At 39.0% G+C, this 18,609-nt stretch overlaps 1 protein-coding gene across 1 annotated transcript; it reads left to right on the plus strand.

Moving 5' to 3' along the window:
* The first annotated feature begins 213 nt into the window (after positions 1-213).
* rnpepl1 (arginyl aminopeptidase (aminopeptidase B)-like 1) lies at positions 214-15,285 on the plus strand. The gene is given in 12 exon segments (NM_001199946.2): positions 214-1,397; positions 1,763-1,903; positions 3,339-3,490; positions 5,395-5,511; positions 6,826-7,061; positions 7,942-8,055; positions 8,988-9,100; positions 10,030-10,138; positions 10,222-10,449; positions 11,614-11,756; positions 13,511-14,309; positions 14,475-15,285. Coding segments are annotated over 11 exon segments (2,655 nt in total). The 5' UTR covers positions 214-338; the 3' UTR covers positions 13,754-14,309; positions 14,475-15,285.
* Positions 15,286-18,609: the final 3,324 nt, after the last annotated feature.

Below are 18,609 nucleotides of genomic sequence, written 5' to 3' on the forward strand. Positions count from 1 at the left end.
AGTGCATCAACCCCACTGCATATATGGCACTAGCCTTCCCTGCATAAAAAGGCACATGTGAGCCAGCGCAAACTGGCACAGTCACCCCCTGCAAGGCAAGGCAGTGAGACAGAATTCCGCTTCCTCTAAATGCAGTGACAGTTTGCTGCCGTCCCTCGGTGGGCTTGTCTGTGTCAGGCCTCGCCTTCTGTCTCTGTCACTTCCTGTTTCAGGCCGGCCGGTCGGTCTCAGCTGCGTCTTCTTTCGGTTTAGGCCTCTGGGGTCCCGATGGATTTTACTTAGCTTTGCCTGCTGTGGTGCGTCATCCTCTCCCGTGATATACACAGAAAAGCGCTGCAATGGCCTCGGCCACTGCCTGTCCCGCTCTGTGCTGCTGCCGCCGCCCTCTCCGCACACGGCCTGTCACTGCCAGCCCAGCTGCCCCGGTGCCCCCAGACCCCGCTTCGGCTTCCAGTTTTCAGCTTTATCGCTTACACCACTTCCATCTCGGCCTGGAACTGCGGCCGGAGTCCCGGGAGCTGGCCGGTTGCTTAGTGTTGGAACTCAGCTGTCTCCTGCCGGGAGGGCCGGCTTTAGTCCTGGACACACACCCAGCGACCAGGGTCAGTTCTGTAAGGTGCCGAAGAACAGGGGGCGGGGAAGGAGAGAGCACCGAGCGCTTCTATCCTCAAACGAACTACAGCAGCACACTGAACAAGGAGACTAGCCATTATAATGTGTGCTCCTGGGCTCTAGAAGAGACTGCTCATATTCCTCATGAGGATTGCTTGGCACTGCCCAAGTCACCATGTAGCCCCCAGACTAATGAAGGTTTGTGGTATGTTACATCCGAATCTCCCTTGCCAAGCCTGCGTCCTTCAAGGTGTTCTCCTTTGATAACCCCGGAGCCCCTCGACCTCTCTGTCTCACAGCCACTTGCACCTAGTTCTCTCATGGACTCCTCTAATGACAAGGCCACTTCTGACAACAGTTTATGCCCATCTCTAAATGGGCACTGCCCTCCATCAACTGGCTCTAGGGTTGGGTGCCTAAATCCTCAGCCCTCCTTATATGGTTGTCCTCCACCCGCTGATTTTCCATCCTATTCCTCCTCATGTTATTCTTTATCCCCAGAACCTATTGTATCCCACAAAGCTGAGGGCAACAGTGTTACACCTGCCACAAACCCAAACTTGCCATCTGTGGACCTTCTGCCCAATACTCTCAGAGCCCCTTGTCTGCTCCATAGTGCCAATGACTCGGTGCCCCCTTATTCTACTTGTTGCTTCCCATTGGACTTTAGGGTTGAAGAGTTCACAGACTATGGTTCTGCACTTAACATCTCTGTGCCCGAAAACCTACGAACCAGTGAAACTTTCCAAGTTATTATTCATTATATAACTGGCGAAGGTCCTGCGGTGAGTCTTGTACACTTTCTATTCCTTGTAATAGGCCAGATTATTCATGAGCCACAATACTGATTTTATGTTCATTTTCATTAAATACTACAAATTAATTATACATAGTGCAGCTTGCATTTGTTAATATGGGGGTATTTAATATCTAAGTTTCTTAGTTTCCCCAGTTAGTAACCGTTACAAGATTTACAAGTGCATTCTGGAGAGACACGTAGAATAGGAAGGCAAATCATTTTTTAAAAATCCGTTATATATGTTATATTTACAAATGTTGCCCTGTGACATTATTGAAGTTAAGGTTCATAGCTTTGGAACAAAGATACCTTTTAGAAACTGTGTCATTTTAGTTCCACACCTATTTGCAGGTATGGTGGCTGGATCCAGAACTCTCCTATGGAGGCTCCCAGCTGTTTGTATTTACTCAGGGACACTCTGTCTGCAACCGCTCCTTCTTCCCCTGCTTTGATACTCCAGCTGTCAAGTGTACTTACTCTGCCTCAGTCAAGGTAAATAAATATTTCAATACCCTGTTTTCTGAAATGCAGAGAATGTATATTAATGTGTAAAATTTTTAACTGCTTATGAGATACAGATATACTTCAATAAATGTTATAATTTAGAGGAGTCCTACTTTATGACAAAAGAAATTTGTCTTAAGGAGAATGTAAAAAAAACCTGATAATTGGTAAGGCTCCTGTAACATGTCAGGTACCTTCAAGTAGTAGCTATTTGGTAGGTATGAAATGCAGGTACAGGTATGGGATCCCTTATCCGGAAACCCGTTATACAGAAAGCTCAGAATTACGGAAAGCCCGTCTCCCATAGACTCCACTTTAATCAAATAATTCAGAATTTTAAAACTGATTTCTTTTTTCTCTGTAGAAATAAAACAGTAACTTGTAATTGATCCCAACTAAGATATAAATAATCCTTATTTGATGCAAAACAATCCTATTGGGTTTAATTAATGTTTTATTGATTTTTTAGTAGACTTAAGGGATGGAGATCCAAATTACAGAAAGACCCCCTATCCGGAATACCCTTGGTCCTGAGCATTCTGGATAATGGGTCCTATACCTGTATAGGTACAGTTTAGCAGATAAACAGGCCTTGTTGCTTGTTACTATTCACCTTCCCTAACCACAGGTGACATTACATCTACATCAATGCTCACATCACACCCAGTTTATGGTGCCATTCGTGGTTTTATGATTGTGATTATGTAGCAGACAAAGCTGTTGCGGTTCAGATGGGGCACTGTGCCTAAGGGCTCTGGCACACGGGGAGATGTTTCCTCTCAAGGCAACTTCCGCGATTTTGTTGAAATTGCGGTGGCGCCGCGTATGCCATCCCACCGGTGAAAATGTAAATCACCGGTGGGATGGCATACGCGGCGCAGCGATTTCAATGATATCTATGATTTACATTTTCACCAGTGGGATGGCAATTCGGGGAGATTAGCAGGGCTGTGGAGTCGGTAGATAAATTCTCCGACTCCTCAGTTTCTGATACTTCCGACTCCCCGCAATTTTGGGTTCCTGGAGTCGGAGTCGGAGTCTGCAAAAAATGAACCGACTCCTACTAAATTTATATGGGAATAAATAAAATAAATAAAGCAAGTGTAAATGTCCCAATTCACAAACATAATTAATTACTTTCTCTGCTATAAGAATAAAGCCCAATGCACGCAGTGCATAAACCAACACGTTGAGTGACCATGAAGCATGCTTTTCATTGACTGTATGCTTCACTAAATAAATTAGCATATTAAAAACAGAGGAGTCGGAGAATTTATCTACCAACTCCAGAGCCCTGGTTAAGACTGGAGCTATTTACATATAAGTCTGTAAATGTTGCAACATGATTTGTTTTTTTTCCTTGCATTAGAAATGTGTAGGTCTCCCATTCAATCATAACTTAGTTTTTTTTTGTTTGTGGCAGGCTCCTTCTGGAATTCGGGTTCTCATGAGTTGCACTCATAGTTATTTCATAGAGGAGATAGGTGTCTCTCACTTCTATATGGAGCATCCCGTTCCTGCCTACTTAGTGGCCCTAACAGCTGGTCATCTTCTACCTGCAGACATTGGTCCCAGGTGAGAGAAATTGTTGCCTTGATATAAAAACTTTAGGTGTATGTTCTGTGTTTTTGCTTGTGGTATTAAAATAGGCTGCCTATAGGGCAGTGTAAAATAATGTTACTGCCTTTAACCTAATGTCTTAAATATCTCACTGTACTTATATCAATTTTCAAAGTTTTTCAGTGCGCCACTTTTTTCCTTCTATGGGCTAGGCAAAAGCTAAGGACCTGGTTTTAAATGCATGCCTTATTTAAATATATAAGCAACTTTCCAGTGTTCATTAATTGCAAAATTCTATGGTTTTGTAAATGTAATTGCTATTGAAATCTGTATACCAATTACATTTGTAAATCATTTTAAAAGCATGGATTTTAAAGCATTGATTAAACTAAAAATGGTTTTGTGTTGGGTTCCTCTTTTAATGCAGCTATGTATTACTTTATTCTATGGTACCATTCTGATCTTCTGTTACAGAGAAATGCAGATATGCTGTATTACTTTTATTATTTTTTTCAGTGCTCTCTATTAAAATGACTATAAAGCACAATTTAAATTTGTGTTGAGGCTTATCTCTTTTCATAGGGCTTATGCAAGAGTCAAATAATACAACAGGCACATTGCATTATACAGGAATATATCCTCACAGCTTTAGCTTAATTTTCCCTGGTCTGTCTCTCTCTCTCTCTAGAATGCAGCACATGCACACTCTTCTTGGGTAGGTCTATATGGGCTAATTTGTTACAGCATGTAAATGTCTGCTGCAAGTTGTCTAAGAATAATCCGCAAGGTCTCATTTGGTTGCTGTCAGCCTTTGACCAGAGACATTTGCTGCTGAATGCAAAGATGATTGTTTACCCAGTGACCCTTGGTAGTCACAAGGGAGCTCCCTGTCTGGTTTGCCAGCTGTGCCCAGCCTTGCATATAGGGCTATACAAGAGTGATAAACAGTACAATTTATTGTTTGTTGTACAACGCTGCAGAATATGTTGGTGTTTTTTAAATACATGTTATTAATAATTGCTACGGGTGCTTGCCCACAACAGGTTTGAGATCAATTATTCAGGCACTTGTTACTCAGAAGCCAAATATTGGAGAGACCATCTCCCTTAGAGCCCATTTCAAGCAAATAATTCTAATATGTAATAATTTCCTTTTTCTTGTTTTTTTATGAATTTTAGCAGACTTTAAAGTATGGTGATCTAAATATAGAAAATATATCTTATTCAGAAAACTCTAGGGGGCTGATTTACTTACCCACGAACGGGTCGAATGGAGTCCGATTGCGTTTTTTTCGTAATGATCGGTACTTTGCGATTTTTTCGTATGTTTTGCGATTTTTTCGGATTCTTTACGAATTTTTCGGATCCAATACGATTTTTGCGTAAAAACGCGAGTTTTCCTATCCATTACGAAAGTTGCGTAAAAAGTTGCGCATTTTGCGTAGCGTTAAAACTTACGCGAAAAGTTGCGCATTTTTCGCGTAAGTTTTAACGCTACGAAAAATGCGCAACTTTTTACACAACTTTCGTAATGGATACGAAAAACTCGCGTTTTTACGCAAAAATCGTATTGGTAACGAAAAATTCGTACAGAATCCGAAAAAATCGCAAAACATACGAAAAAGTCGCAAAATGTTCGTTTTCAAGTCGGAACTTTTCCAATTCGGGTCGGATTCGTGGGTTAGTAAATCAGCCCCTAGGTCTCAAGTATACTGGATAAAAGAGGAACCATACAGAACATCAGTGCATGGAAGTGTAGTGGGAAAGTTTATTGGAAAATATCTTTATTGTGATAGGACCACAGTTCTTTGGGACTCGCACAGCATCTATATTATATAGGCAACAGTCCTTAATACATTTTCAATCTGGTATTACTAGTCTTTGCATGCTTATAAAATTTTCCTTCATGCCACTCTGTAGGAGCCGTGTATGGGCTGAACCCTGTGTGCTGCAATTAGCAGTGTCAAAGTTGGCTGGCCGAGTAGAGCAATGGCTGCAAGCAGCAGAGAGTCTTTATGGTCCATACATCTGGGGAAGGTAAGAAAAGAGTAATATATAGAGGTTGCTGTCCTTTAGGCTCCCTGTTTTACGCTTCTGTTGGTGCATTTGTTTCATCATATCACTCAGATACATAGCCATATACATAGACCCTATTCCACTACAAAGGACCTGCTGAAATGAAATTTTGATTTTCCACTATTAAAATATTAATGTTGGAAAACACATTTTAAAGAATCTATCCAGTGGTATATAAAGGATACAGTCTACGTACTCTCAAAGGCTTGCCCCCTAGATTCCTAGTCGGTAAATAATGCAGAGCTAAAGTCAGAGGCTTTAATGTTTTCAATCGCCATAGAGGAACTCTTGATATATATTAAGAGTAATATTATATATATACATTTTTTTTGTTCCTACCTGCATATCTTATGATTCAGCTCTGAACGGTAGTGTAGTATAAAAACAATTTTTAAGATCATAATTGTAACGTGCATGGCCACCAATAGTCTGAGGGCACATGAAGCGCCTGATCTGCTTCTCTCAGCCTGCATTTTATTGCTCACCTCCGTTTCATGTAGCTGAGGGAAGGCAGGAGTAGTAATTATCAGTGCCGTTTTACTGAAGTGCATGAGGGAGTGGATTTGATTCTTGTTTTGCAAAACAAAAACGTAAACTGAGAGCTCTGTGTGCCCTCAGCCTTGGAGAAGACTTGTTTAATGAATTGGGCTTGTGCTGATTGTGCTAAACATACTTTTTGCCTATTGTTTTAATAGTGGAAACTCTCTGGTTTTTGTTATTTCTTGAACTAAAGAGGTACATTTAAAGGAACAGTAACACCAAAAAATGAAAGTGTATAAAAGTAACTAAAATATAATGTGCTGCTGCCCTGCACTGGTAAAAGTTGTGTGTTTACTTCAGAAAGTCTACTATAATTTATATAAATAAGCTGCTATGTAGCCATGGGGGCAGCCATTCAAAGGAGAAAAGGCACAGGTTACTTAGCAGATAACAGATAAAACACTATTGTATTCTACAGAACTTATCTGTTATCGGCTATGTAACCTGTGCCTTTTCTCCTTTTTCCAGCTTGAATGGCTGCCCCCGGGTGTAGTGTTACTGTAGCAAACACCCCAGCTGTACCAGTGCAGGGAAACAGTGCATTATATTTTTATTACTTTAAAGCTCTTTCATTTTTTGGTGTTACTGTTCCTTTAAGCTACTCCATATTTGGTCCTTCTAAGGTGAATAATTAAATTAACAAAGATTTTAAAACTTCAAATGCCAGGAGTATGTTTCGGATACTTTTCAGTATCTGATTCATGATCTAACTTTAAACTTTAACCTCTTTTATAGGTATGATATTGTCTTCCTGCCCCCTTCCTTCCCAATTGTTGCTATGGAAAATCCATGCCTGACATTCGTTATCTGCTCCATTCTGGATAGTGAGGACTTCCTGCTTATAGATGTTATTCATGAAATTGCACATGGCTGGTTTGGAAATGCAGTGACTAATGCAAGCTGGGAGGAAATGTGGTTGAGTGAGGGCCTAGCAACCTATGCCCAGCGTCGCATCACTACTCGAGTATATGGTGAGGAGCCAAATCACTGCTTTATACTGCCTCACCCTGTAATTTGCATGGGCATTTAATGGTCTCTATTTTTTCTGTATCTTTAGATATTCAGTTGACTTGTAGGAAAAATATATCCCTGTATATTGCAGATCCCTTTAAAATATATCCCATACAAATGCCCATATGTGAAACACTGTTTTGTATAACTAAAGACTTTTCATGAAAAGGTTACTCTTCCAGTAGAATGTACCTATATTACTTAAAGGGGTAGTTTAAATTCACTTTTAGAATGTTATGGAATGTTCTATTCCTAGCAATATTTCTTGTTACTTTTTCATGCTAATCTTTCTGTTCAGGTCATGTCCTATTCATCTTTCAGTCTCTCATTTAAGGCACTGCCTGCTTGCTAGTGTAAATTGATCCTAGCAATCTAGTTGCTGATATTCCAATCTGGTGAACAAGAAGCGCAAGTTAAAAACCATTTCAAAATTAATTTGGTTTTGATCATTCTGTCTTGGTTTAACTTTTTATATCATTCACTCTGCATTTTCACTTAAGCATTTGGTTTAGCAGGGGTGTAGACAACAGAGATTTCTAGATTCTGGAGAGTGGATAACTTATTATAAAGAGTGTTAAGATCACAATTATAATAATGTATCATAATAATTTAGTCAAAAGTACTGCAGGTTTGTTTTTTTACAGATATTATATATATATATATATATATATATATATATATATATATATAATGTATACACATTCATGAATACTGGAAATGTACATCAGAATGCAAGCAGAGAAAGTCTTTTTTTTTTTTTTTTTTTTTTTTTTGTACATTTTGTCACATAGAAATTAAAAGCCCTAACCATTAGTTAATCACCTTTTATCTATTACACAGGTGCTGCTTTTACTTGCTTAGAAACTACCTTCCGGCTGGAAGCTCTGCATAGACAGATCCGAATCCTTGGCCAAGATACTCCATTGAGCAGATTACAGGCCAAACTGGATCCAGGTAAATCTAATTAATTTAAAAGCAGTTTTAAAGAAAGTGAGTACTGAGGAGGTCAAATGGACCCTGAAGGTTCATATTTTTAGATTTTTCTTCTTGATATAGACTATAGCACTGTGTACATGAGTAGTACTTTATAAATAAAAATATACATACTGCATTTTCTAAAAAACTACTGCTGGTCAATTTTGGCCAGGCATTTCCTGGATATAAGCTGGCACAAGCATGTAAGCCATTATCTAACATAGTGCAGTGTATTTCAGCAATGATTTCCTAGGTCCTTGTCTGCCAGCTAAACTAAAGCCTTACCAATACTTACAGCTAAACAGTACATTTTAGATTTTGGTATATTTTTTTTCTTATTTTTAGGTATATTTTGTTCTTTGAATTTTACGCTATGTGAACTACAAATGTGACTGCCAGTGCCAAGCAATTTACATCTCGTTACAAGCAGTAACCAGACTTTAAAGGAACAGTAACACCAAAAAATGAAAGAGCTTTAAAGTAATAAAAATATAATGCACTGTTGCCCTGCACTGGTAAAACTGGTGTGTTTGCTACAGTAACACTACTATAATTTATATATTAAGCTGCTGTGTAGCCATGGGGACAGCCATTCAAGCTGGAAAAAAGGAGAAAAGGCACAGGTTAAATAGCAGATAACAGATATGTTCTGTAGAATACAATGGTGTTTTATCTGTTATCTGCTATGTGCCTGTGCCTTTTCTCCTTTTAATGGCTGCCTCCATGGCTACATAGCAGCTTACTTATATAAATTATAGTAGACTTTCTAAGTAAACACCCCAGCTGTACCAGTGCAGGGTAGCAGCACATTATATTTTAGTTACTTTTATACACTTTCATTTTTTGGTGTTACTGTTCCTTTAAAGTTCAATACAGTCATTTCTATATATTTTTTTTTCAATGATCCACAGGTGTGAACCCAAGTAACCTCATGAACTTATTTACATATGAGAAGGGCTTCTGCTTTGTGCACTATCTATCACAGATATGCGGAGATCCGGACAATTTTGATGCCTTTCTCAGGGTAATAATCAGATTTACTTGTGTAATGTTAACCCCCTTCCCCTAAAAAGAAAACAAAAAATAAAAATCTAACTTTTAAGGCCAATTAAAGCTTTCAAAGTTTTTTGTTTTTTTATACAAAGTTTTAACAAACCTATTGATGTGTTCTTAGATAGTTACGTAGTTAATTTGGGCTGAAAAAAGACCTTGGATATTATGCTTGTTCAAAAAATCCTCCAAGCCCCTCTTAAATGCATTTACAGAATCTAACATCACTCAGAAAGGCATTCCACAACCTCACTTCCCTCACCATGAAAAACCACCTACGCTGCTTCAAATGAATGTTCTGTTACTCTTATCTAAAGGGGAGGCCTCTGGTGCACTGGTTGTTTTTATGGTGAAAAAAAGAACACCCCCCTATCTGCCTATAGTCCCCTCTAATGTACTTATACAGAGTTATCATGTCCCCTCACAAGCGCCTTTTTTCCAGAGAAAACAACCCCAACCTTGATAGTCTAACCTCATAGTTTAAATCTTCCATCTCCTTTACCAGTTTAGTTGCACGTCTTTGCACTCTCTGGCTCATTTATATCCTTCTTAAGGTAGAATTAATTTTTCAACTTCTGGTTCCAAAGCAGAATACCAGACTAAAAATTGACCACATGATTGGATATCATGCCTTGGGGCAGTTTGAAACTTTATGGGCCCACACTTCCTGTCCTTTAGGCAATTATGCCATCCAGTAGGCTCATCAGATGAGCTCAAGTTTTTAGCTAAATTCTTATATATCTAGGCAACTCTCCCAGAGGAAAATGGTTCTGGCATTACAGACTATAACCATGTTTAGCCATTTGTTTATATTTTTTTAAATTTAGGACACACAGCCTGCACATTTGTATGACATAATATTCCTCCAGCAACAACGTATTTGTTTTTTATTTTGTTTTTCAGGAATACATTGAGAAGTTCAAGTTCCGCAGTGTTGTGGCAAATGAGCTTTTAGAGTCTTACCTTCACTTTTTTCCCCATTTGAGAGATGAAACTACAGGAAGAAGTGAAGGTTAAAATGGGTTGGATATAAAAAAGAAAATACTGTATATCTCTTAGTATGCCATCCTATTATGATATTTTTCCCATTCTCAGGTCTGGAGTTTGAACGTTGGTTAAATGCCCCAGGACCTCCACTTTCCCAGCCAGATTTGTCTCAGGGATCAGTGTACACAGCACCTGTGGAGACCCTCAGTCAGCTTTGGATGTCTGAACCTCTGGATGTTGAAGCCGCTTCTTCATTTGCCAATATCTCAGACTGGCAAACCTTTCAAACCGTGCTCTTTTTAGACAAGCTACTTGATAAATCTCCACTACGACCAGGTGACTGTGCATACTGATGCATATTCTCCTTCTAAACACCACATGTTGAAAAATAATAGTATTTTTATTGTTAGTTTCCAGGACTTCTTTTTTTTTTTTTATTGAAAACCAGGTTCAGCTTCTGTCCAGATCAATTAGTTACCTAGGATAAACAAAAGTTTAGCCAATAAAATTAACACAATCGAATTGTCTCCTTGAAGAAGGTAGGTTACTTTTATTCGAAAAAAAAATATTAATTATTATTAAATTATAGGAATTTTTGAACAGTTTTAAAGGGTTGTTCACCTTTCAAACAGTTTTTCTGGTTCATTTCATGCTCAGCAGTGTTGAAGATAAGAAATGTATCATAGGTTACAGAGTTAACTTTAAACTGCAATATTAGAAAAATGGTATAAAAAAAAAAATAGCAATTTGTAAATAGTTAGTATTTCTAATACACAATCTGAAATCAGCTAAACTTAAAAAAAAAAAAAAGTTTGCAAGGTGAACAACCTCTTTAATAAAGGACATGTCTTGAAAAATAATTTTTTTCCTAATAAAAGAAAACATAATTCTAAGCAGCTTTCCAATATGAATTTATTAAACATTTTTACCACTTTAAAAGTTATTTGTCAATGTAATTGCTAATGAAAGCACCATTTGCTGAACTCCTGGTTGTTTCTTTTTAAACAATGTTGCAAAGGTCAGTCTCCTCCAGCAATACAGGTCTGTCAGTCTGCTCCCTTGTGTTACATTGTTTGTGTTACAAATGTCAGAGCCACCGGGGCAGGGAATAGAAAAGGAAAGGCAAACAATACTTCTAATAGCAATTATATATACAAATAAGTAAAAAACTATTGCAAATTTGTGATGAATATATATTGCAAAGTTGCTTAGAATTTGGTTTGCTTTTTAGGGATTATAAAATAAAAGTATTTACAATCAACATTCCAATATGATTGGTCACAAAATGAGCACCTCTACATGAAAATAAGTCCATACATCCAAATAATTTATGAACTGTCTGCAGTCACTTTTTATTCAGTGTAAATTGTGTATACCAACTTCTTGGTTTACTCATGTATATAAAGAGCAGACCTTTCCTTTTCTTTCTTCACCATATACATGAAGAGCAAACAATGTATCTGGCAGTGTATTTATTTGTTCTTCTGACTTGTGTTTTAGAGGTAATGATGCAACTGTCCCTGTGTTATTCTGCTGATCTGGCTACAATGAACACTGAAATTAGGATCAGATGGTTGCAGATTGTGGTGAGGAACAATTTTCAACCAGACTTGCCCCAAGTACGTCACTTCCTGCTCTGCCAGGTTAGTAACATGTCGCATACTATTTTCCAGTGAATTTTTATAGTAATGTAAGAGGGAATGTACGGAATTAAGGCATTTGCAGTTTTATAGCTTATGGTTTTTTTTATATATTTCTATTAGTTTTCTACTTACAAGGTGCCAATAATTTCTAATTGTGTTGGTTGAGGCAATAATTATTTATTTGTCTTGTTTATATATGGAGAGTCTTTCTAAATGTGTATGGAAAGGTTTTCTAAATCATACAAGAGGGTTAAATCATTTTTGGGGAAGGAAGTGGGGAAAAAAAATTCCAGATCCACAATCTTGACAGTAGGAACAATCCCTGCTTTGCAAAGAAGAAAAATAGCTCAGAACTTTTTTTTTAATAAAAGTTTCTCTCTTGGAATTAATTTGGAGTGGCAAGCATTGTGGGCTTCTTTTTATAACCTTGTGAGAACAGTGTACAAAAACATTTTTGGCCGATGTTGGACATAGTTAGGGCATATGTATACATTTTAAAATGCAGTTATACTTCAGTTTGTGACATTGTATTCATGTCCTTAGTGTGTCACAAACTAGTATTTAAGCTAACTCAAATGCATGTGTTATATAATCAAGATATTTGTACTGTAAATACTGTGTATTTATCAATACTCCAAATCTGTAATTTTTTTGTTGCAGACAGATTCTGCATCTTAAACTGTAGGTTTGGTGGAATAATGAACAGTAGTGATGAGCAAATGTTTACACCAGGCATGGATATGTGGCAAAATTCTGTATTTTAAACAAGCAAACAGCACTCAAGAGCTACATACGGGCCTTGCCCTTAAAAAATCCTTTATTGCGGAAATGCAACGTTTCGAGGCTAGGACATCCCCTTTGTCAAGCTTTATTCCGCAATAAAGGATTTTTTAAGGGCAAGGCCCGTATGTAGCTCTTGAGTGCCGTTGCTGTTTGCTTGTTTGGAATCTGTGGGGAGGGTGCCGATCCCTCTCTAGCATTGTGCACCGAGCGGTGAGTTTCCGTTGGAGGGCTGAGGGAGTGCGGGTTTGGATTCGTTGCTTGCACGAAAATTCTGCATTTTGTCATGATCACATTTTTCACAAAACCACTGCAAAATGTTGCCATGTTCACTTTTTGCTGCAAAAAACACCCATTGACTTCAATCCGTTTTCCATGAAAACTAATGCAGCTAAAAATGTCCATTGACTTCAGTGTATTTGTGCAGGAAAATGCCCTTTGACTTCAGTGCATTTTGCGTAAAAAACACAGCAAAAAAAATTGACTTTAATGCGTTTCACATATAAATATCTGTAGAAAGGACCTCGCACTACAGCATATTTGTTTGTAGGGTGCACAATGTGTAATAATAGATTAAAGGTCAAAGGGTTAAAGAGACATAGAATTAAGGAACACCTACAAGTGCATAAAATATAACTTTTATTAAGTTAAAAATTGTATTTAAAATTTTTTTTAGAAAAATAAAAAGAAAGGAAAGTTAAAAATCCAACACTACACCCTAGACCTTTATAGTGTGGTGAGCTTACTAACTCATGATGCTTGCAACAATGTTGCTATATTACCAATGTTTGTGTCACTTCTCTCTATATCTCATAAAAGCAACATATGTAACAATTGTTGAAGGCTGTAGGTTGTTAAAAATTTAGGCCTGTTTCTTATATATATATATATAATGTGTGCGCTAGATGGAGGAAGACCACACAAAAGATCTATTGTGTGCAAGAGTTTTAATTTGTGTGTCTTTATGTTTGCAGACATCCAGGATGTACACAATCCCGCTGTATGAGGACCTAATCTCTGGACCTCTAAAATCTTGTGCTCTAGAAATCTTTTATCAGACTCATGGGAGGCTGCACCCAAACCTTCGCAAAACTATACAACAAATCCTGGCTCAGGGTGGCTCAGTGGTACAGCCCGAATCTGCCGTACCTGTCCTGGCAACTGAGCTCTGTGCACAAAGTCCAGCCTCTCTCAGGGACGTAAATGTTACAGCATAACAGAGCAGAGCCTGTGGTTTGTATCAGTAACTGGATGCTAATTTAAGCAGACCGTGCCTTGTGCTGCCTTTGTCTGTGAACATAGGGTTTATGCCTAATGAACTTTGCACAGGAGGAGACGAGCCCTGTCTTTTGAACACTCAGGAGGGGGAAAAATGAAGCCCCCAAGTTTAGAAAACTTTCTATATTTAACCTTGAAGAGGGAAATGCCAACTTATGTATATCTTGCTGGGCTTGAAGAGTCTGCTAAAGGTTAGCTGGATGTGTTTCAGAACTTCTATGCACCATTACCCCTTCCAAATTATTTTAACGTTTACACCTAAATGTGTTTGGATACACACTTATTCAAATGTAATTTGTAAATTTTAACATTTGTTCGCAATATTCTGTTCTTTTGGCACTGTTCAAAATTGCCTTATACTGCAAACCTTGGCAAAACACATAAGAAATGTAAGATGGTAAATGCCTATCTTGTGCTATCTAGTCAGTGCACTTAATCACTGATAAGGTGGCAAACTATATAATCTGAGCAAATCAGACATATTAGGGCTCTGGTACACGGGGAGATTAGTCGCCCATGACAAATCTCCCTTGTTGCGGGCGACTAATTTCCCCGATATGACATCCCACTGGCGGAAATGTAAATCGCCGGTGGGATGGCATGCGCGGCGGCGCGATTTGCCATCCCACTGGCAATTTACATTTTCGCCAGTGGGATGTCATATCGGGGAGCTTAGTCGCCCGCAACAAGGGAGATTTGTCGCGGGTGACTAAACTCCCTCGTGTGCCAGAGCCCTTACCAGATCTAAGTTTCATTGTGGTGTAAAGTGACTTTTAAGCTTTTGTTTCAGTGAGATATTTTATACATGCATACACCACCTGCTGCTGAAGGTAGAACTTCTTGTATCACCATTTGTTTTGGGGTTTTTTTTAACGTTTTTGACCCCTCTCTGCTTCCTTGACAATTTTAATTAGCATTTTGTTTGCACTCATTATTGGAGGGCCTGGATTGCTCTCCCCCAAATACCCCTGCACCCTTTTAATTACAGACTGCAAGCAATAACACTGGAGTTTGGCTTCTTGAGTTCTGTTTACCCCTGATTTTATGTGGAAGCCCGGGCTGGATATAGCCACTCCAGCTTTTCTCCTGTTGTTACTATTCCTTTGACTGCTGTTTCCTTTACCAGTGTCTGTACTGATAGTGTTTGCTAAGGGAATTATATCTTTTGCAGAACTGATTTGCACAGGCTATTTTGAGCCATGAACCAATCAGAGTGACAGCTCTGAGTATATTTTGTATACTTTTTGGATTATTCCTGATTCCATTCTATACCTACTGCATTGTCAAACCCACCTACAGGTTTTTTTTGTTTTGTTTTTTTGCTGTGGTTATGTGGGGTTTTAAATCTCACATTTACTAGCTGGGGGTGAAATAACCTGTTTTGTAAACCAGAATTATACTGACTGTTTCATTTTTAAAGTCATTTTAATTTTAAGCAGAAAATGAATAAACAGTGCCGGACTTCATTTGATATTTTGTTGACTGTATCATTTTACAAGACATATTTCCATATTATTGGTTTTAAGATGCTTCTAGTTCAGAAAGGAGAAATAAACTTTTCCTAAAACTCTCTAATTTGCACCTCACAGCCATTATTAGGCTTTCCAAACTATTGCCTAATAAATAAGATGTTTAACATAAAATTATTCTAAGGTGATGTGGGGATCACAAAACAACTGTCAGTGCAGCTGCTAGGGGGTTAAATATTCCTTTACTTGTTGGGCAGAAAAAAGACTTAACACTCTTATAAATTTAGACTCTTATAAACCCTTGCTCTGCCTGCATTCCACGGGTTTTTTTTGTCTCCCCTTTAGTAAGTGAGTAAGATTGGGCATGTGTAAACACTATTGTGCAAAACCCCATTTCCAGAGCTGGGTAGTGTAACTGACAGGACATCATGGTTAATCCAAAGTGTTCAGTAAGTGCTCTATGCTCTCATGAGTGGTGGACTGGATTAAGTACACCATCCAAACCACTGTTAATCCACTGAACACTATTGTAAGAGAATGAGACCTTCAGCTCTAGTGGGTACAATCATATCTGACACAGAGCATCTGCATTTACCAGAGAGCAAACCTGAATTAGGTGAGATATGTGATGATGCTGGTTCTAAATCTGATTCAACCAGACAACAGCAGTACAGCTCAGCAGCCAGCCCAGATATAGCCAAAGACTACTAAGGGATATGCTAAGAGCCTTCTCTGTATATACTGGAGTTAGTGCTGGGCGATCTACACCGGTATGGGGGTATGTAAAAAATTAATATCTTTTTTTTTTAAAAAACGGAATTCGGTATTTGGCGGAATACCGCCCAGCACTAACTGGAGTGCACAATATCCGTACATGTACAGGTATAGGACCCATTATCCAGAATGCTCGGCACCATTAAGGGATCTTTCTGTAATTTGGATCTCCATACCTTAAGCCTACTAAAAAATCAACAAAACATTAATTTAACCCAATAGGATTGTTCTGCCCTCAATAAGGATTATTTATATCTTAGTTGGGATCAGTTACAAGGTACTGTTTTATTATTACAGAGAAAAAGGAAATCAGTTTTAAAATTCTGAATTATTGGGAGACAGGCTTTCCGTAATTCGGAGCTTTCTGGATAACGGGTTTGTGGATAAGGGATCCCATACCTGTAGTGCTATAGCATCTCTAAAGAAAGCCAACATTTTATTGCACTCACTTATCTCCCAAGTGGATATTTGAAGTCATAATCCCAAACCACTGTTTGATGAGCTCCTTAATGATTTACACAGTCTTTTCACATGCAGCAGGCAAATGTTCAAGATGAATGTATACAAAGAACTTTAAAGGACCTCTACTAAATATATACCACATATCTGCCCAGAGGTCTGCTAAGAAACATGCCCTGGTTGTATAAACGCAATGTAACAGAACAGTGTGATTTCATAAGTGTCTAGTGCTCAGTCTAAAGCCCCTAAACCCACTTTTGCGTAAGCAAATATTTTACATGGCTACCTTATATTTCATTAAAATGTAGCATAGGTCTAGATGACCTACCTATACATTCTGATCAGACAACTTTTAAAGAGATACCTATGCTTTACCATTTAAGAGGAACGTTACCAATGCAGAGTACAGGTACAGTGTGGGAGTTATTAGAATTTCCTAGATAATGTCTGAAATTGAATAATTATCATTCACATGCAAGCAGTTTGGAGAGCAGAGGCTAGCAAATGTATTGGTCTGTTCCTAGCATAGCTGGTTCCTACTACATGTACCATTGAAACAATGTTGCAATAATCAACTTTTCCCTTACGTCCCAAGGCAGCACTTATTTTGAGATAGGCCCCTCCCACTTGGTAGGAAAACACCACCCTTAAACTTCAACCACACCCTATAAAGCCCTCCTCCACAAGGCATTCATCAGTTTTTTTCCTACCGGCTCTGGAAGGATTTATACCGAAATTGCCTGGGCACATGTCAGACGACTGTGTCCCCATATGCTGCGTAAGACCAGGTCGCCATACGCATGTTTGTGCCTCCTGTGTGTTGGTCAAGGTAATCTTACCCTGTTATGCTGTTGCCCAGATTTAGGGCTAAAACACAGGACGCCAATCAGATGATTGTGCCTCCTGTAGTTACTCAATAGGACGCCGCAAGTCCTGATTACCGCATGTTCCTGACAGAGACGGAAGCGCTGTCATAGCTATGCCTGGTTGAATGCAGGTGCGTAGAACGCACTAAGTAGCGAGTGGAGTGCAGGCCCAGCATCATGAATGGAAGGACAGGCTTTTTAAACCAGAGTATGTAGTGGCGCAGGGCCGCTCCCAGGGGTACACTGCTGGTGGTCTTCTCAGGAGAAGCGCTCCAACTCTGCCTGTAAGTACGCATCTGTAGATGCCTAAGCAAGCTGCATGATGTGTGTTGTTGGTATGTTGAAAATGGCAATGTGCATAAAATGCATAATTGTGATCACTGGTGCATCAGAAGGTGTAGCTAATGAAACAGTGATTAGGGCAACTGCCTACAGAGCACAAGATCATGAGCTTGATTCCCAACGCAGCTGCAAGGAAATGCAAATGGAAGAAGACATGCAGGGAATAGAACCCCGACGTTGGGTCAGATTATGCCTTTTTAACTGCTGTTGGTATTTGCTCCCTCCGGATGGGCCCTCAGGATGAAGTTGGGATATACTATATGCAAACGCATATTGTGCAGAAGGCTGTTGTCAGCTGTGCATACATGCTTTACCGAAAGTTCACAATTTACAAACCAATTGGTTGCATCATTGTTGAATAAAGTCGGCTGCGGCCCAAAAGAATAAGAACTAGAAGACTGGGAGATCAGGTAAGTAATCTTGGCAACTTGGCCTGAATTAAGAGAACAAGCAGCTTGTGCAGCCTAATTAGCAGCTTGCTGAAAACTTATTGAATTCACCTGCAGCTTGCAGGTTTTTTCTAGCTGACTCCTTAGCTGTTTGTTACACAGGATGGGCAGGCTTGGGGTGTTTATTAGCCTATGGCCCAGAGAAGGCTACTTTTGCACAAGTGCCTCATGCAGTATTAAGCGGTGAAGGATAGTTATGGCAGGTTATGCCATACTAATGCACTGTAGCTAAGACTATTAAGGATTAGTTTATTCTGTAGTGTGGGGGGGGGGGGGGTGCTCTCGGTGCCCAAGACCGGTGGTTGGGTTTGAATTCCTGACTTGAAGGCAAGTTTTGGTTAAAAAGAAAAAAGCCTCCTGTGGGCTGATAGTGTGCATAGAGGCCCCTAGTGGCCAATCTTAGCCCTTATTTGGCACCTCCATTAAATTTTATCAT

The sequence above is a fragment of the Xenopus tropicalis genome, chromosome 5 (assembly GCF_000004195.4).
Source record: "Xenopus tropicalis strain Nigerian chromosome 5, UCB_Xtro_10.0, whole genome shotgun sequence".
NCBI classification, from domain to species: domain Eukaryota; kingdom Metazoa; phylum Chordata; class Amphibia; order Anura; family Pipidae; genus Xenopus; species Xenopus tropicalis.